The sequence below is a fragment of the Nothoprocta perdicaria genome, unplaced genomic scaffold (assembly GCF_003342845.1).
Source record: "Nothoprocta perdicaria isolate Ctin4 unplaced genomic scaffold, notPer1 scaffold_54, whole genome shotgun sequence".
NCBI lineage: Eukaryota > Metazoa > Chordata > Aves > Tinamiformes > Tinamidae > Nothoprocta > Nothoprocta perdicaria.
Genome location: NW_020455799.1, coordinates 175,523 through 195,937, shown reverse-complemented (window position 1 = coordinate 195,937; position 20,415 = coordinate 175,523). Strand labels below are relative to the sequence as shown.

General features: G+C 45.4%; 2 protein-coding genes across 2 annotated transcripts; one reads left to right on the top strand and one right to left on the bottom strand.

Annotated features, from left to right (window-relative positions):
• Positions 1 to 8,230: 8,230 nt before the first annotated feature.
• On the bottom strand, positions 8,231 to 8,644 carry PFN3 (profilin 3). The gene has a single exon (XM_026048392.1). The coding sequence runs from the start codon at positions 8,642 to 8,644 to the stop codon at positions 8,231 to 8,233; it is 414 nt and encodes a 137-aa protein (XP_025904177.1).
• A 773-nt stretch (positions 8,645 to 9,417) lies between these two features.
• Positions 9,418 to 19,795, top strand: LOC112955153 (mitochondrial amidoxime reducing component 2-like). The gene is made up of 7 exons (XM_026048428.1): positions 9,418 to 9,674; positions 9,758 to 9,931; positions 14,653 to 14,815; positions 16,192 to 16,332; positions 17,079 to 17,140; positions 17,244 to 17,315; positions 17,811 to 19,795. Exons 1-7 carry the CDS (start codon positions 9,418 to 9,420, stop codon positions 17,935 to 17,937), a joined length of 996 nt encoding a protein of 331 aa, XP_025904213.1. The 3' UTR covers positions 17,938 to 19,795.
• The last annotated feature ends 620 nt before the right edge of the window (positions 19,796 to 20,415 follow it).

Sequence of the window (20,415 nt, the reverse complement as noted above, 5' to 3'; positions counted from 1 at the left end):
CAAGTTACCTTTGGCAGTAAACAGGGAATTTCGAAAGCACTGGCGAGGTTTGGGTGGGTGAATTACCCACAGCGCGAGGCTGAGGGACGCGCTTGGCAGCGGGGACCTGGGGCACGGAGGCTTCCCGAGGTCCCCAACCCCRTCCCCAGGTCTCGTTCTGCTGTTTAACTCCCTTCAAAAACGTTTCCGTGTGGGGAAAAATTGCAAAAGTCCATCCGTGCAGAGCTCAGGTTGTTTAATGCAACAGTGCACTGAGTTAAACTCTAGGAATATAGTAAGTATTGCCCGGATTTCACTGACTTCCGTACATTTAAAAATATATCCTGTGTTTCAGTGTTTGCCGCATTTTAATGGATAAGCTTAAGGGACAAGTCCCAGGCAACCATAGTGTTCCTGACTAGCAAYTAACTCTGTTTTTTCCCCAAACTGAGACAAGATGCATTGATTCTCCAGTTATTCTCCAATCATTTAGCAAATGTTTAGTGTTTCATTAATGAATTAAATTAAGATTAGATCCAGGCTTTTATTTTAAATAATACATAGTAAGATATCTCTAGTGTGGTACACAAATTAATTCTTTAACACTTTTAGACATAAAAGCAGGTCAAAACATTCTCCTTTGGACAAAAAGGAATGAAATTTCCATGAAAGTATTCTTTGTGATTTATTGTTGACTTGTTAACTCCTGTTTTTAGAGCTTGTGTGCCCTTAAGCGTCGTCAACAGAACTTGTGTTTGTGGGAAGTTAGTAGTGTGTAAGCACATAAGAATCCATACATACAAGCAGGTGGCAAAACGTTTGTCCATGAGCACGAGCCGCAGGTAGATGGGGGAGACAACCACCTGTGGCGACCTGGTGAGGGGGGAAAGGGGCTGTCGGAGCTGCGGTTATTCCCCGTGACCTGCCTTTCCTTTCTCCCTCCGCAGAACGTGGGCAAAGCGCTGCGCAAGGGCTGCCRCTACCTGGTCGTGGGGCTGCAGGGACTGGCGACCGCCTATTCGGCGCCCTTCGGCGTGGCGGCGCAGGTGGCATCGCTCGTGCGCTAGCGAGCGAGGCCGGCCTGCCCAGCGCGCTCCTTTGTGCTTCCGAGGACTGAGCCGTCCGCCAGACCCGCCTGGGAGAAACGCGAGGCAGCCCCAGCCCGGCCCCGCTGCCCTGCGAAACGCTGCGGCGCAACCATTAAAATCAGATCGGGTCAAAGAACATGCAAGGATGAGGAAATCATCTTGGACTAATTGAGCTGAAGTTTGTCATTAGATGTGGAACTGCGTTTCTAAAGCCTTGGGCAACGCATGAAAGGCAGCCAAGGACAGAGGGGAAAGCAAGGAGAGCGGGAGAGGGGAATGACTGGAAGTAGCAGAGGGGCTGGGGAGGTGCAGGGGGTTGAGCATGGCTGGAAAGAGGGAGTTGAAGCAGTAAAGGAAACATGTAATGAGAGATGAGAAACGGCGGCTTTGTGAGTGTGGCTTGTTGTGCTTTTCCCTGAAGTGGCTGAAATGATCAGATTGCTCAAGAATGTATTTGGATGTAAATGGACTGTGGTCTGGAACACAATGGGCTCTGCTGCCGCACAGCTGATCATCTCAGATACTGAAATCACAAGTGCTTAAAATGTTAARACTATTGTAAAAAGTCACAGGTGGTTAAAAAAAAATGATTTTGTCTTCCAGGCATCAAGAGTTCACTGTAATCAATATATTCAAGCTTTCTTCTGCTGCTATGAAATCTTATATGTATTTTTTACTGAGAATAGAGTTAGTATCTAATTTACCTGATTCTAGGCACCAGGGCTTTAAAAATACCAAATACTCTTAAGTTTTGGTTTGCTGGGGAATTAAAAAAAAAAAAAAAAAAAAAAAAAAAAAAAAGGAGTATTACCTGAAAAATATGTATTACCTGAAAAACTACATATATTGTTCAGGCCATGCAATTTGTGTAGTAATGTGGACAAATAATGTGCTGGCTCCATCTTCATCTCTGAATGTGACAGCTCTAGCTAGGTCATGCCAGCCATAGGTGGCTCAGCCAAGTAACCTGGATGGAGCAGTTTGTGTCACGCCTCAAGGAACGGGATTGAGTCTTTTATTGATGAGGCGGGAACGGGCGTTTTTCAAGATTGTATGTTTTGATTTTTCTGACAATCTTTTAAGTAAGTGATTTCCCTGCTAGCACTTCCCTGTTTTATATATGTTTCTATTCTTGTTGATATTTATGTAATCAAGGAGTTGAATTTTGTTCAGGAAAAAAAAATGCTGTTCATGTCCTTTCTTTGTCTTTTTTTGTTTTGGTTTGGGCTTTTTTGAACAAGGAAGAATTTCCTGTCTTAGCAAACCAGACTGTGTCTGTTTCAAGTCCCACAAGAGAAATAAAGATGTATTTTCATGTTCTCTTCTAGCTGGCCTGTACGTAGGAGCAAAGCGACACGTGTGTTGTGACCACGTGTGAGCACACGAGCAAGAGGGCATTTCCGAAGCGCAGGGGGGAAACTGCAGTATAAACTTACCCATTTTGCCCTGTCCACAGCCTCAGCCTCTTCTAGAAGGATGTGTAATAGCAAAGACTCTGGAAAAGCTCAGGAGAATCGAGCTATAGAGACCAGACTAGAGAGAATTAAGATAGGGGGATCTAAAGCTGYTTGAGTATAGGTATGTCCCCAGGGGATTTAGTGCATTGGTTTCATGCCTTTCCTCRTTTCTCATCAGTTTTCCTGGGCTTCTGTCTCCAAAGGTCCTGGGGGTAACGACCAGCACCTGTGATCGGCCTCGTGCCTGAGGCCCCTGTTGCCGCTGTGTCCCCTGTGGTGAGGACAGGGCTGTCCTACAGGACACATGTCGCRCCAGTCCCTCAATAGTTTGGGATCAACCTGAAATTACACTGTTATACTTGATCTATGGGAAGCATTCCTCAAATATCAACCTTTTCCTGCCTAACCAAAGCAGTGCAGGCGGGATGYGCTTCTCCGTTGTTTGTTGAATTCCTGTCTATCTTTCCACGTGTCCTCTGGAGAGGAAGCTGCCMCCTCTCATAGTGGCGCAGAGGCTGCAAGCCCTGCTGTGCCCGGGCTTTCCACAAAGGTAAACGTGGACTTTAGCTCCTAAGCTGTTGAGCACAAGGGTGTCTGGTGACTTTTGGCCGCTGACTTATGGTCTCTGCTCCCCTGGTGCAACTTCAAGGGGACAATGTTGTTGCCACCCATACAGGAAAAGAAAAATCTATAAATGAGGCTTGTGAGCAGTGAGCTTAAGAAAAGCTTGATCCCTCCTGGCGACACAGACTTCTGCTTARCGTGCTTCTAAAATAGGCCAAAAGCAAAGAAAGAAAGATGGGGGAGAAAGAAAAAGTAAGCAAGTAATCTATGCTGTTGCTATAAAACAGCTGGTGATTCATGCAGGACTATTTTCCTTTCTCAAAATGAACCAATTTGCTTCTTGCTGAGGCTGCCAACTACCACTGCTTATCAGTATTTCTTAATAGAAGTAATTCTTCACTCCCCAGCCCGTGAATTGTGGAGCCGAGCTCTGCTCCTCTGGGGGTTTGCTCTGCTCTTCACCAGCCCCAAACAAACAGCAAGAAAAAACAGCCGGTTTTCACTCCTCCGTGGGTGCACTACTGTGCTCTCTTATTCTCCCTCCTTTGTATTTCTACCCGTCTTTCACCACATCTTAAACAAATGACACCATAAAGCAGTTCAAGAAGCTGGGCGCACACGGAAGAGGTGGAAAGCAGCCCGCTCTCAAAACATCTCCTGGAAATGAACTCCGCTCACCCAACTCCGCCTCACAGGCCGTTCAACCAGATCCCTGGCTCTCCTCCGCTCACTGGGGCACTGTGAGGGAGCTGGTGGCTGCTGCTCGTGCCAGAACAAGGTGTTACCGGAGGCGCTGAGGAAATGGCCGAGGACTCGCAGCTATTGTTTGAATCCGGAGATGGGGGCGGCCGCGAGGCAGCGCTTGCCGGGCGAGGGGGCGCCCTGCTGCCTGCTGCAGCACCCGCCGGCCTGTGGAGACCGGGAGGCCGCTGCTGCCATGGCCTGTGGAGATGGGGAGGCTGACACAGCGCCCGCCGGCCTGTGCAGACGAGGAGGCCACAGTGCCTGACGGCCTGTGCAGATGGGGAGGCTGCCAAGCAGGCCCAGCGCACACGTGGCACCACCATCCCGTAGGCACGTGGTGAAGCCCAGCAGCCCAGGGCCAGCGTCCCTGCCCCCTCCGTGTCTTCTCTAAGAGCAGCCAAGGGGCAGGGCTCCTGCTGGGCTGCTCCAAAATAAGGATTTTTCCCCTTCCTTGTTCATCTAGGAAGCAACGTCAAGCTGCTAGGGCTCTTCTGGGGGTGTAAACGCTAGACTGAGTCTAGACTGAGCAGTTAAGTCTGTGGATTGCATTGGGCCACAACACAGACCTAATGGGAAAAGTTGTAGTTGTATTCTTCTTGTATACGAAAAATAACTTTTGTATGGGGACATAAAGCACAGACATCCTCACCCTCCACCATACCCTGCTAACATGGCAGAGGTCAAGAATGAAGCTTTGCCTCTGGTGACAGGGAGCAACTCCCAGAGGTGCCAGTGCAAACGGYGCGAAGAGCAGCCCGACCCTCCGCGAAGCCTCTGCTCCACCGCACGATGTTGGAAGGTGAYTGTCCGTCAGTGCCATCTCCTGGGAAAAATGCAGATTTCCATCCGTGTTCAGCCGCCCATTGCGCAGCACCTCCTCCTCCTGCAGGGATATCCTGCCCATGGAGGCAGTTCCTCATGGCCGGTCGCTAAGGAAGTTAGGTCCCAGCTCTGTAACGTGTCTCTGCATACCAGGGTTTTACACCCGGTTGACTCCCCAACCTCTGTGTCCTGTTTGCAATTGTTTCAAAGGCAAAGTTATGCAAACATTGGCTTTGTTTTTTTCTTGAGTATCTAAACATGCACTGTACTTTACAGAGTCCCTTGCTTGCCCTCAATGAATGCTAAGTCATCTCTCCCAAAACCTGCCTGTCCTGTTGCTGCAGAGTGCACCAGGCCCCAGTAAAACCTCTCYGCTGTCCCCACCTGCCCTCCCACATCACTTGCATCTCTGCCTTGCGTATCCAAAATCCTAAAGCTGCCTGGCCAGTGCTGTATTCACCTGGAGAACTGCAATTACAGAACACAGTGTGCATTCTGCATTGTGATTAGACTGTGTTYGTTAACACTGCAGTAAACATTTGCTTGGAACAACCAGTTGGTTGAATTCACAGATGCCAAAGTTTAACGTTTGACCACAGGAAAAAGAAAAACCTCATTTAATTTTCCTGTGTGACCAGACTGTGAACAAAGTAACCTGCCCACCTGCCTAGCTTTTATTTACGATTCCTGGTGTGGGAAAAGCCTCCCAAAACACACCCCCTCTTCTGATTGTGCAGTGTCCCCTACAAGGCATCTACCATAAATGACCCTATTTTCAATTCTATCATCTCCAATTATTTGCCTGAAATTTTTCTCTACATTCACTTCATTGAGGTCATTTCTAGTGCATGACTCCCTGAACTCAGATTTCCTACAGGAGGAAAGAGCAATGCTTTTATCCTCCTTTTATTCTCTATATAACACAATCTTATGAATTTATTGTTTATTCTGTGTTTGGAAGGAAGGATTTATTTGTCTGTGTAATATAATGGTGTGTAATATATTTTTTATCACATCAAAATCCATGTGATGCACTGGGGGATGAAGAAGACAAGATAACTGCATATTCAGTAGTGTCAGTCATCTCCTCACCCTCTACATCCTGGGAATTATGATAGAACTGCTGGGAAAATGCCTGAAATGGCCCTTCTGCTGCCATTTAATCCCTGTTCCTTCAGTGAGATGAGACCAACCTGCATTAACTCCATCCTGACACCCCTTCACCAAGCCTGTCATTGAAAGTGTTCAACATTGTTAAAAGACTAAACAAAACTAAAACCTTTCCCAGGCAACTCCAGGCATCGGAAATGTTGCCATATGGGTGCTTCTGAGCTCACAAACGCTTTACCAAGCTCATCGCCTTTCTGAACGGAGAGCCGGCTCCAGTTGCCATGGGTTTCACACTACAAATCCTCTATTTGGTCAGATTTAAGCAAATTCTGCCTGGGGTAAGAACCCRGCATGGAGAATTTCAGCACAAAGGCCTGGAAGTTCAAAAAGTGAAAAGCAATTGAAAACAAGGTCATTTTCTGGGAAATTCAGGTTTACCGTACTCACTCTGGCTAAAGCAAAAACAATTCTGTTACGCTAGCGGTGGTGTTTGGTGTGAAATAAAATCAGGAAGATTTTTTTTTTTCTGAAAGGCTCTATTCACATTGGTTTATAGCGGAAGGAGGTGGTGACTCCTAGGTAAGTGCCTGATACGGAGGATAAAGCAGAGCTGCTGGTTAAGSTGCTTACTGGAGGCTTTTTGAAAGGTGCCCGCAGCGTGGCTGAACAGACTGCTTTACCCACAGCCTGCTGTCTTAGACCTGAAATGTTAAGCCATGGCCACGCTCCTGGCAGCCACTTCTAATTTTACATTCCTTGCATCACAGCAGGGGAGGAGAGACCATGCAGATGCTGCCGCCTTCTGTTATTCCTCCTTAAGCTCCCTCATGCCGTAATCTTCAGGAAGAGACAGGGCTGAATGTAACAGATGCTTTTTGGAGCTGGGTGAAAAAAAATTTCCTCAGGCTCCATAATAGCAGATTTAGGGAACAAAGGTTTCTTTTCCTCTTGGATTTATAAAGAAATTATTCTCTAAGTTAACATGCAATTGCTAACAAAGGTTAGCTATTTCTAGGTTTAGTTAACAGGTCCTTCCAACAGAAGGAGACTTCTTTAGTAAAACTATCACAGTGTCTAACTAAAAAGCCACTGTAGCTGTTCACTGCAGCATCACACAGGATGGGTCTAAACTGCTTTTGAGCTCTGCTAATGGGGACACTACCTACTAATCAGACAGTCACCATGATTTTGTTGAACATTTGCTAATATATTAGACACCTGCTTCCCTTTATAGTGTTTTTTTCTGCTCCTGTGGGTATGGTTGCAGATTAAAGATCTCTGTGTGAGTTTAATTAAATTACAAAATATTGACTCCCTCTTCAAATTAGGAGAATAATGATTATCAAAGAGCCTGCAAGTGCTCTAAGTTTGTGCAGCAGGGCTGGCTCAACTTTCATCTCTGTGGCACCTTCACAAATTCTTCAAGAGTAATTATTTTTGACTCAATGAGCCTGGGAGACCAAACAATTGGAAGGCGGAGGGGAAAAAGGAATGCTTGACTTTCCAAACAGGTTCTGCAGGCTCTAAAACAGGCTCTACCCAAGTGTGCAATTTTCCTGCTAGTATGGGGAGATGCAACGGTTACAGAGAACGGGGTATGTTACTGTGGTTTGTGAGTATGGCCCATCAATGCTGCTGTGGGAGGGCGTGTGGTGGGGTCAGGCTGGCTGTCCAGCTCCAGGSCTACCAGGAACAACGGAGCAAGGAAGCTCCATATGATGGGACTGGTCTTGCCTTCAACATACCACCCAGCGTGGTCTGACCAGACTTGGGGAAAGAAGATCAAGTTAGCTGACAGCATCAAGGTGAGAAGATACCTCCTTGAGTTTTCTCTGTGTTGATGCCGAGTGAAGGTGACCTACCTTCTCTCTTCCCGTGATCAGCCCTTTCTGATTAACACGTGGCAAACGGTGTACAATGGATTCAAAAAATTCTTAATGTGACATGAAAGAAAATGAAATGAGCTATAATTGATGGTATGTTAATGAAAATGAAATACAGGCAGCCTGTTTTAAGTAGCACTGCTTACTTTTAGTGTTGTGGACTACTCGTAGAATCAGGAAGGTCTTAAAAATGACAAATGCCATTCTGGCGATTGATCAAACAGCAAAATAGAGAACTGGCATGCAAAGGGACTGCCATTTCTTCTCCCCTTTCCCAGACCTACTCTTAACACAGACCTTTTCCCCCAAATCAGTCAGCAAAATCAGTCAGTAAAACGAGAGTAACAGGGAGAGATCATCCAAGAATGCCTGGAGACAACTCAAGTAACACCAAGCATCCTGGTAAAGGAATGTGAATCTGGCTCATTTCTGCAGCAAGACATGGTCAGGCAGACTATTAGTGTACCAGAACATCTGCCAGCACAGCAGCCCCTACCTGAAAGAAGCAGGCAGAGACATGTTTAACTAAATCAGGTTGCTTTCCTTCCTCKTCCTGTGCTCAGGAAGATGAGTGGCTTTCACATTATCTGATGCACATTTTCATGCCCATAATCATTTCATGGACCTTCTTATTGAGGGCTCCCCCATGGACGCCCCTCTTGCCCATGAGGAAGATCAGGGCTCTGGAGGTCCTACCAATACAGATGGACCTGCTGTCTCCACCTTTGGTTCTGATATCCATCACATCATCTTCTTCCACCAGCAGGTTGTCACGAATCACACTGCACTTCTTGCCAGCCACGGTGATGCCGGTTTGCAGGAACGCCTTCCTGTCAGGGCCGGTGATCAAGCCCACTTCCTGAGGAGAGATGGCTGCGAGCAGCCCTCCCGGCTTGGATGCCCACACGCACCTGTTATCAGTGTGGCCCACGATAGCCACGTCTTCCACATTCTTGTCCTTCAGGATGCAGTTAATGTAGTTCTTCCAGTCCCCCATCCCGGTCCCAATGCCCTGTGCTGAACTCCTCTGTCTCCTACCTCCTGGCGGACCGATCCTAGAGGTTTCAAYGAGAGCTCCTGACCCCAGCAATGTGCACTGGGGATTCAGGAGGAACGCTGGCCGTGCCGGTCGGGAGCGTGCTGCAGGGTTGCCGGGGGCTGCTCTGTGGCTCCACCATTGTGACRTCCAGCGGTGCCGAGCTCCGTGGAGCCGCGGGGCTCCGGCTCTCGCCCCGGGCTGGCCCTGGCGCTCCGGCAGGGCCTCCCGAGCACGGGGCAGCCCTCGCACGGGCTCTCACGCRCGGTTTGCTCAGACACGTGCCCAGATGCGGCCCGAACGGTCCAGGCTGGGGCGCTGAGGTCTGCCCACCCCGGGCCGGCTGCTGACCATGGCCCATTCCCAAGCACTGCCCATTCCCTCGGAGCTGGTCCCATGTGTCAGTTACACCTGTGTTCCTGCACTATCCACTATCCACTATCCACTATCCGTTTCTGGGATGTGCCTTGCTAAAACAGCCCAAATATTAAACAAAACAGAAGCAGAAGGCAGTGTTCACTCGTGTTTGTGCTGCCTTGACCCTCGGCCCCTGCCGGTGAGTGCAGGGAGGCGGCACCACCCGCTGCCAACACGCGGACTTCCTCCTCCCCGAGCGGCCAGCGCCACGGCGAGGCCGGGGCGGGGAAGCGGGCGGGCCGCCCAGGGGGCCGGGCCGGGCGGCGGGGACGGCGGGAGGGCCGGAGCGGCGCGTCCCGCCCCGTGCCGCAGTCGCCATGAGCGGGGCGCTGGGTCGCGTCATGGCGGCCGCTCCGCGCTGGCTCTGGGCCGCGGCGGCCGCGGCGGCGCTGGGCGCCCTGCTGGGCGCCTGGCGCTGGGCCGGCAGGGGCCGCCGGCGGCGCCGCGGGCGGCTCGAGCGGGTGGGCACGGTGTCGCGGCTCGTCGTGTACCCCGTGAAGTCGTGTCGCGGCGCGGCCGTGTCGCGCGCGGAGGTGACGCCCATGGGGCTGCGCAGCGGCGACCTGCGCGACAGGTAGCGGGCGGCGGCGGCGGCCCGGGCGGCCCCGCGCTCTGCGCGGCCGCGCTCAGCGCCCTTGTCTCCCCGCTCTGGCGCAGGTTCTGGCTGGTGACCAAGGAGGACGGGCACATGGTGACGGCGCGGCAGGAGCCGCGCCTCGTGCTCGTCTCCGTGGGCTGCGAGAACGGCTGCCTGACGCTCAGCGCCCCCGAGATGACGAAGCTGAGCTTCCCCATCCGCCTGCCGCGCAAGAACCGCGTGCGGGACTGCAGGTACGGCCGGGCGCGCGCCCCGCAACCCCGGCGGGCGCCCCGGGCGCGAGATGGAGCTCTCCGCTGTGCCCTGTGCACGAGATCCATTGTGGCAGTGTGAGGTTTAAGGCTTTGTTTGTTTTTAATCTGTTACATTCCAGTGAAAGCAACTCTTCGCAGACCATAGCGCAGTAATCGGGGATCACGTGCCGTATATTTCTGCCAGATGAACTGTGATCTTGAGCCTTCATCCCATGGCATGCTTACTCCTTTCTGTCTACTTTCTGCTTTTCTTATTCTTGCCTTTTAGCTCGCCTCTGGTGGTCTCCATCACGCAGACTTTCTTGGCTGCACCCGTGCACGCAGCAGCGTTCTGGGTTGCACGCTGGCTGAGCCGCCAGGGCCAAGGTGCCCTCGCCAGGGACACTCAGCTGAGGTGCCCAGAGGAGTCTCCCCATTGCCTGAAGCTCCCCTCTAATCCTAGGGGAGAGAAGGGCATTTCCAGGGAGCAAGTTCTTCCTTGCCGCCTCCCCTTGCATCCTTGAGGGGCTTAAGGTGACCCCGTGACAAACTTTGGTGTCTCAGTCATGTCTTCAGCACTACCTTGGCCTGTTTTTCCAGCAGTGTGTTTTAATCCATGCTGAAAAATGGCCAAGGGAAATCACAAATCACTGCTAAATGCCAACTCTAGATAAGACTGTGCAGTAACTGTGGTATTAGCCTCTACAAACATGCTGGTAAGTGTTTATTTCCTTTGGATAGCAAAATAGGTTAATGTAACAGCTGCTATAATTAAATCTAACAGAGTGCTTGGAAGGAACTGCATTCATTAGCTTYTGTAATAAGTGTTGCTGTGGAAACTGCTTATTAGCAGAGCTCAGGATCTTTATTTACACAAGGCAGGTGCAAGCTACAGGTTATGCACTTTGATATATTATCTTTCTGAAATTCTGAGCCACTAGAAAAGGATTTAAATGGACCGAGTGCATTTTAGTAATGAAAAGATAGGTTGGACTTCTGAATTACAGATGCCAGTGCTTTGTTTTTCTCCTTAATTTTCTTCCTTTGCTTTAATAAACTCTTGCCCTCTCTGGGTTTAGAACTGCTAGATGTAGGAAATGTAGATACGCAAGGTTAGGTGTGTGTAAGTGTACTTGGAAAGCTGMCAGGTTGTCTGGTACGTACACGCTGTCATGGCATGTGGAAGCAGCAATGCCCCTAGTTTAAAGTTGTCTGGTTCTTTCAGCTTGAGGCCTGTTTTTTGTGCAGCTGCTACACTTCAGCAATTTGAGTTGCTGCTTGTCGGCTCCAGGCTGACTCTTCTGATCTAGTCAGCCATTCCCAAAGTGAGATTTGGGAACAGTTCAGGCAAATGAAGTCTTTTTTTTGCAGGTTTTTGCTTGCAGCAATCCTATTGCAAGGTCCTGTGCCCGGAGCTGTGTTGATTCTGTGCTCGGAGCGCATGATGCCTTCCCSCTGGGACTGGCTTGTGCCCAGCCAGAGCTGAGGCAATGCCATGGCATGTTGGGCTGGAAAAGGCTGTGCACACATTGCACTACTTTAAAACTGCTAAGTCCAGATGCAGTGTCTACTTTGAAATTAAAAAATACGATGTTTGAGGGAGGCAAATGTAATGCTGAAGCCACCGCATGCACTCTGTCTCTTATTCRTGCATATAGTTTATTGGATTGCCAGGGTTGAGAGTTTCTTCAGCTCTCTGSTTAAGAAGCTGCTGCAGTCTGTTTTTGTGCATTTGTATGTACCTGTTGTGATACCTTCGTTATATGGTTGCATAATTTTCCCAGGGGTTCCTGTGCTTGGGATAAATCTGCTTTTGAGGTAAAAGTAATCCAGGAAGCTGTAGGACCCCTGTGTCTGTTATCAGACCAGTCTGAAGGCAGGTCTGTATTCTGTGTCAAGAGTTGCACTGCTTCTGAATAAAGCAAAGGACCAAAATAAATAAAATTTATTATAAAATTTATTATAAATAAATAATATTTATTATAAAATTTATTATAAATTTTATTTATAGTTACATAAAATTATAAAATAAAATTCATTATAAAATAAAGTACTTAGTTAAGGGTTAATTTTTAATAGGTAAACATTTTATATAAACACTTATGAACATGTTTATAGATGTGTCACCACAGAACAGCAGTGCACCGCATATCTTGTTACTTTATATAATTTATCCTAATTAAGATAGACTTGTTCTTTCTGTTTAGGAAAGTGAAGTCTGCTCCTTATCACCTGCATGCATTTGAACAAGTGTGGCTATCGYTTCCTTTTGGCCTCCACGCTACTGTTGCTTGCTGCACTGATACTGCCTTGCACCCCTTCCTGCATGTAACAGCAGAAAGCGTCTTGCTCRCGGGATCTACTTTGCCTTAAACAGAAACTCCCCAGGAGCTTCTGTGGGTCGTTCTCTGCCTCAGGTGACCTGTCTCAGGGCTTGCCTGGATCACTGCATCCCCCCTCTCAGACCTTTGCCGTGATACACCAGTTTTAACCTTCCTAATCATCTTCGTCAAGTCAGCTTCAGCTTCCACACTGCTGCAGATGTGGTGATTAGCTTAAACAACATGTTATATATCTCTATATATACATATATGCATATATATACATATACACATATGTATTATTTAACTGACTGTAGGAGCAAATCTCTGCTCCCTGATAGAGTACAGCCRGACAGATGGTCTAGGACCATCTCTCAAACTTGTCTACTCTTTTCTCTGCTTTTTATTCCTTATACCCAAAAAGGAAGAAAATAAAAAGGGACAGGTTGTGTTTCCAAAASAGCAAATTGCCCCTAAGCTGGGTACATGGTCACTGTTTGTCCTGCACTAGTTCCGCAGACCCACAGGCGAGGATGATCCCACCCTCCTTTCAGGCTGCTGTGAGTAGAGGTTCTGCTCCCTGAAGCTGCAGTAACGTGGTGCAAAGGTAGCTGCACCTGTGTGGAGCTCTCCCTGGCTGTGCCTTGGGCTCCTAGGTGCACAAGCAGGTACCCACCAGCTGTCACAGCTATGGGAGCAAGGTCCTTGATGCTTGCGATCACAGCACAGAGGCTCAAATGGGTGTTGCCAGCGGGTGTCCAGATGCGGTGCACAGGGCAGCTGGGTCACTCAAGTGCTTACTGCTCAGTAGCTCGTAGTGCGCTGACTCCCAGCAAGTCCCTGAAATGAGCAGGAGCTGGAGATGCGCATCACTGACCTACCTGTGGGTACTATGAGTAGATCTAGTGAGCGTGTATTTACGAGGGCTCCCTCTTGCTCCTCTAGGAACTGACCAGAAGTGGTGACTTAGTGGTGGCTAGTAGCATTAACCCACTACTAGCCACAGTCCCCGACAGTGACCTGCGACGTGCTCGGCGCGAGGGGAAGTGACCACTGGTGACCAGTAACTCATGTCCTCCTCACATGAGGGTCTTGAGCAGTGGGGCACCAGCTACGTGAATTGCCTGGACATTTATGTGCTTTAAGCTGTGCGATGTATGGCTGAGGAGGCAAACTGCAGTGCTTTGGGGTCAAAATCATTGCTCTGAGGACAGTAATAAAATCATCTGTGACTGGTGTTGAAGTTTATTGGGAAGTCGAGTGGAGGTTTACATTTCCTGCCAGAAAAAAATTGCTACTTGAGTAAACTTGTTTGTTTCCTGCTGCCAGTGGCTTTTTATGCCCTATGGACTTTGCTTCTGGTTTAAATCTTTAACCTCTCTTAGAACATAGAGCAGCTCAATCTCTGTGTTTTAGTGTTACTCATTGACTTTGCTACCTGACGCTGGACCTCCTGGGATGTTGTGCCAGCAGTTTTAGGGGAAGTCAATGAATGTCACTTATTATTGTYGTTGTTTTTAACTTAGGTTTATCTGCTTGGGAAAAAAAAAAATCTTTCAGGTTTTGGGAAATAGCTGTTTTGGGGAGGGAAGTAGTTTCTTCTTGAGACCRCTGGTCTGATGGTTCAGGTCACTCTCTGCTCAGCCTTCTGAGCTGCAAAATTGACTCTCATGTGGCTCAGACCCCATGTGTGATTTCTGAGAATAATGTAAATATTAGGTTTTCTCAGAAAATGTTTTGCTGTTTTGTCATAAGAATATTTTTGACACATGCAAATCTATTAGTATCACCGTGTTAGTTCAAGTGGTCTTTGGACAGCAGTCTTAGAGAGCTTTAGCTAAATTTTGGCAGCACTAAAATTTGAAGGAAAGCTTCCTTAGCGTTGAGGGACAACAGCTACAAATTTTAATTACAGTAACTAACCATGCCCCTTTAAACTGTGATTTCTTTTCTGCAGTCAGTTACATTTCAGACTGTAGTTTCTACATTTCTAGGTAAAGATCTTTTGGTGTTTAGGTCACACACCCCAGGGCAAGAGCCGGCCCTTGGTTTTGCTTGAGAGAGCAGCAGACCTGTGTGTTTCCTTATGGGACCAGTGGGTGACATTAAATCCATGCACCCACTGCCTGTTTCAGGGTTCCTTCCTTCACATTGAGGTGAGCTGCTATTTTCTGACCATGTCCCTCCTGCTYATCTTCCAAAACAAGGTATGCACAGGAAATTGTGTGTTGGAATGATTCTTACACCACATTCAGTAACCAACTTCTGCTTTATTACAATTTGGGTAATTTGGTTACAGGATCTTACGACTACTATTTTTTTTTAACAGGCTGTTTGCCTTTGGGGAATATTGAGCCTTCAGCTTTGCAGCTAACTGTGATCTAACTTGTGATCCTGCAGGATATTTGGACTGGATATCCAAGGGAGGGACTGTGGCGATGAAGTGGCCCAGTGGATTACCTCTTTCCTGAAAACAGAGCCGTATCGACTAGTGCACTTTGAGCCTTCCATGGTGCCACGGAAGTCCAAGGATATAATAAACCGTTTCCGAACCACCGATGAGGTAAATGAATGTTGTTTTTGCCAGCAGTGAGGTTTTGTATCCTTCTTAAATTTATATTCCCTTGCCCAAACATGCATGTTCAGCCCTCAGGTGGTGAACTCAATTAACCAAGTAGGTTGTCCTGTACTTAAAGCACATGAACATTCACTTTACCTTTGATGCAATGACTTACTTGCCTAGATGTTGCTTTCAGTCTGCTCTAAACTGTTGATCCTCCACAGGTAAGGAGTTTTATGCTGACGTTTTAAGAGGAAATGTTACACTGCAATATTATTGGAACCTCTTCTTTTTATAGAAGAGAATAGAAGAAAGCTATATTTTTAAAGATATTTTGCTGGTGTATCCATGTTAGGCAGAAAACCTTCATTCTCTATCCGTTGTTAGGTCTAGCAGTGTTGTGAGATGAGTTGTCTTATATTTTGTATAAAGGGATGATGCAAAACCCAGCTCTCTGTAGACGTAGGCCAAGGAATTACCGTCCAAAGAGTTTTCATGTTTTTCTTCCTATGAGGAGAAACTGAAAGATGGGATATTAAATACTTGCAGTAGAGAGAGAAGGTGTTGTGCTCAGTAGCGTAGTTAAGCTACAGTATGCGTGAGAGGAAAATGATAGTATAGGTGAAAAGACAGAAGGGTTTTCATGCCAAAATTCTTCCAAAAATTTTCTGCCCTTTCAGGGTCACTGGCAACTGTGTAGAATTTTTCTTTTAATCCTGTTCATTGGCCTTGTTTGCCACAATGGCAGCACTCTTGCCACTAAAGAAACTTAGGCCAAAGAGTGGATGGTTGCAATTTAATGTGGCTCTTCTGTATGAGAAACTTGCTCTGTCATAGGGTAGATTCAGTGATGAGGTGATTCAGTATACTGTGGTAAGATAGATTCAGCATATAGAAAAATGCAGTTAATTGATTAAAGTCAATCAGGTAAGTCCAGCAAGTCCATAAACTTCTCACTGTCTACCCCAACTTGCAATAACCTGTTTTACTGACATACTTTACTCCACCTGTAAAACTCAAAATTAACATCTGGAACATGCATCCTACCTTGATTGCATTATATAAGAAGCTGTAGTAGCTGATATAATTTGTGACTTAACCCTATAAATAAAGTTTAATTTTACAAGTTGAGTAAATGAAACTTAGAGTGTTTACTGATATAGGAAGAGGTTCATTTTTTTCACTTTTAACATGCAGGAAATGGCTCSTTTTTTCACTTTTTAACATAACTTCCAGTGAATTAAAACATTACTGCAGCAACATAACACTGCCAGGCTACTCTGTGGCATACCAGTCTTTTTTACCGCTAAGTATTTCTGCAAACTCTGCTGCCGTGGTCTTGCAGTAGCCATAGGATTTCTTTGTGTTTATTTCTGTAGGTTGCCTATCCTGACTGCAGCCCAGTCTTGATGCTTACAGAAGCTTCACTGGAAGATCTAAACAGCAGGCTGGAAAAGAAAGTTAAGATGGAATACTTCAGGCCAAATATTCTTGTTTCAGGTTGCAGTGCTTATGAAGAGGTAAAATAATTCCTAAATGCCTTTTTGGAGGCTTGGATATGTGTTTGTGGCTTTTTTTTCCTTGGGGGATTGTGTCTAGAAGGATGAGGAGCTGCTCTGTGATTTGCAGCAGACCTCCAGACAAGTGCAGCTTCAGCTCACTTAAATGTGTGTGAAACACTGAGGGAGGTGGCAAGCCTGTGGATACTTACCTTAGTGAAGGATAAAATAAGTGTATTTAAGTGACAGGCTGTGACTGAGTGCTTGCCTTAAAAGTGTAAAGTAAGGAAAGTTATGTAGACTATAATGCATAAAATTAATGATACAGGTAAAGAATTTGTAAATTGTCAGTGTGATGTTTTTAGTGGTTGTCACAGGAGTAAAAACTCACCCTTGTAATACTGCAGTACCATAACTGCATCTCTGACAATATTCTAGTGGTGCAAAAAGCACTCTATCCAGTAAAGGTAACTGATGGTGTTGATGGCTTCTGGGTGTTTTGATGTCATGTTTCCGTTTTGCCAAAGAATTTGCTCTTTAATTAAATGTAATTACTGATGTGTGCTGAATTGGGTKAGTAAAATGACAATAGATATTTCATTAAAATAATACCATATTGTAATTGCACTTACCGTGTAGATATGAGARAGATGATTGTCCAGAATGATACCTCTTTTTCCAGGAGTGACTGTGCTTAGAACCAGCTCCTGGAGAAATGGTTACATGCGGATATGTCTAATCTGTGCATAATGTTTCCTTTCCCTCAGGACTCCTGGGAGGACATTGTTATTGGTGATGTGGAGTTGAAAGGAACAGTGTCTTGTGGCAGGTAAATGTTTGGGACTCCTATTAAATACATACATACACACACACACATATATGTATGCATACGTACATAACCATTATTGACATGGCACTGTCTGTTGTTGCAGGTGTATTTTAACAACTGTGGACCCAGACACTGGGGTCATGGATAGGAAGGAGCCCCTGGAAACATTGAAAAGGTTGTAAAAATACCAGTGCTTCCCAAGCCTGCGAGTAGATATAGGCTAGATCCCAATAGACATTAGACAGGAGTTACATAAGTGATTTTAAGCATATGTTAGACTCAAGGTCAGGGTGTAAAGGTCTGCCTATATTGACTTTAATTCTACTTTCTGCAATTCCATATAGTAAGAAAACTCAGGAAGTTCTTTCTTCTTTTTTGCGAACTTTACCTTCTCTACCTCTTTTATTTCTTTGTGTGAATGTCTGTGGAAATAGATATTTAAGGTATTTAATGGTTTAACTTAGCACTTTGGCATTTTTTTATGATAGTTTCTGTGTGTGTGAATACATGGTTATGTGAATGCAATCAATTTGATTTTATTTGAACTGCTTAGTTCTCTTAACTGKTATATTTAGTTAATAAGTTGACCAGCATAGGACATCACTGTTCACATGCCASTTCTGTCATCACTGAAATTTTCTGATTTTTAAGAAGTATTTTCTCTCTGCAGCTACCGCTTATGTGATCCATCTGAGCAACATCTGTACAAATCCAGTCCTCTCTTCGGAAGATATTTCGCTGTTGACAAAACTGGAACAATTCAAGTTGGAGACCCTGTGTACAAGATAGTCCAGTAAAGGGAGATAGATTTTGATCAGAAGATGTCATTTCGCTCTAAAATTCAAATTGCTTTCCCACGAAYACAGCCAGTGACATATTTTGTTCTGATTCCTTACAGTATTTTCTTTTTTTTTTTGTAAGGCACAAGAGAGTCCTTCAGCCTATGAAGTGCCAAAGTGATTGCAGAATGATGTGATCCTAAGACTCCCCATGTTCAAACTGATACCCTAGCCACTGTTGTATAGGGTGCTGTGTTCATCTTTAGCTCCTCTCTGACTCAGTGAAACTCTTATTATTGAAAGTTGGCCTTCTTCAGCAAGAGGATATCTCTACTAAAGTCACCTGCATAGTCACCTGCATATATAGAGAAGTAAAGTTTATGCATCCAGATGAAGTAAAAATTTAGACTTCTGGTGTCAAATAGCAGCTAAGCAGGAAATTGCAAGTTGCAGTTTTAGACTGAGCATTTTATCATCCATACACAGTATGCACTCTTTTTTTTTTCTTAAACCTAACTGAAATGTTAGCCCCTTACATGAAATCCATAATCATATTTTACGATGTGCGTTATAGTATCCAAAACAAGTAGGGAGTTGATGCAGGAGAAAACTTGGAGATGGCAAGGAGAAACAAGGAGAAACTTGGATAATGGCAGTGCTCCCTTTTTGTCAAATCTCGCAGTTTTTAAAAATGTAGAAGTACTCAAAGACAAAAGCGAGCACTTGGCACTGTACCATTGTTATGGATTAGTGTATCTGGAAAGAGTGTGGGGTTAGCCAAAAGAGAATTTTAAATAAGTATGAAGAAGAACAAATCATAACCAGGTTTGGAGTTTAGATTCTGTGTTCTSTTTTGTGCGTGTGAGACTGGGACTTTGCTGCCTGTGCACACCTGACACTGGCAGAATGAAAAGCCATCCTGCTTTTGAGCAGGTTCAAATGGAGGTACATGACAACCATGGAGCAGGCATATGAGGAAGGTAGTTCTGTATTTTTGRCTGCCTGGGAGTTGCTCCATATAGTTTTTGGTTAGTAGAGTGCTCTGTAAGTATTAAGTTTTACTGTGACACATGAGTGCCTAGCTCAGGCTGCGTATTTTGTGCCTGTGCATTGTTATTCCCAGTGCAGTAACTAAGGGGAAGACGTCAGAGAAAAAGCATCTTTTAAAATAAAAATAATCATGAGGTCCACTTAAAAAGCATATGTTAAAAATCCTTTAACATAATAAGAAGCTGAAGCATTGTGGAATTCCTCAGGAATTCCTAACTAATTGTGGAATTCCTAATTAGTTAGGTRTGTGTCTCTTGAGTCAAAAAAAAGTGAGAGAAAGATGAATTCTTGCCTCTGGCAAAGTGTAATTCTTCCCTGTTGTCTTAGCACCACATTAGGAGTTATGTAACACAAATTCTGTGTGGTATAAGTCAGGTTGCATTTTGCTATCATTGACTGGATTAATTTGGAAACGCAGCTATTTTTCCAGTGGGAAATTTTGCATCTGTGTTCCAGTTACTGAAAGAAAATTATATTGATCTAACCTCTGATTTACCCCTGCAAAACCTCCTTAGAAGAATTTGGCTAGAATCCTAAAATGAGTATGCATCTGAATGTAGTTTGATAAATGACATTTAAGTCAATTATGTGATAAAAGAGCTGGGAGCTGCAGAGAGTAACTAATTAATATTACAATATAAGCTTTTTCATATAATTGCTGAACTGTGACTGTGGCTGAACTGTGACTGTGGAAATTACATTTGATTTCACTGAAGCTTTTTAGAAAACCAACTGAAAACATGTCAGTCTTAGAGCACTTTTTGTATATGTGTGCTTGAAACTSTTAACTGCCTTTTAACTCTGGAAAGAAAAAAAGTATTCTTCTATTGAAAAAAGTAAACTTCTGTTAAATCAAAACTCTTGTAAGGAGTGTTGGGTTTTTTTTAACTTTGTTCTCCTTTTCTCCTTTTTTAGCATTTTATTTCTGTTACTGTTTGCTAGACCTCATGCATAATTAGCAATGATGGTTATTTTTATCAAACCTCTGTGCTGAGGAGAATTTCTAGTTAACCAGAGGAAGCCACCTGCTAAGAGAGCAGAACCATCAGATATAAGTGGTTTGCAAGGCTCAACTTTACAACTTTTATGATCTCAATGATGAAAAAGATGTTTACTGGCCAACCACTATAAAACTGATGAATTTCTGATCTCATCTTTTCTCCACGGACATTCAAGAACAGGAAAAAATTACTTAGAAAGTGGAAAATGTAGTACCCTCAGTCAATGCAAAATAATGTTTCCTATTTCAGGTCTTTAAGCATGAAGTAATGCTTGTTTTATAGCAGTTCTTTGGCCAATATGATTCTTGCAAAACATTGTATGAGCCAAGGCCAATCCCTACAGAGAGAAATTTCGTGATTGCTTAGGATTTCACATGGAGGTGCCTTAACCAAGACTGACACAAAAACAAGGGGGGAGATCCATGCCTTCCTTCCGAATTGCAAT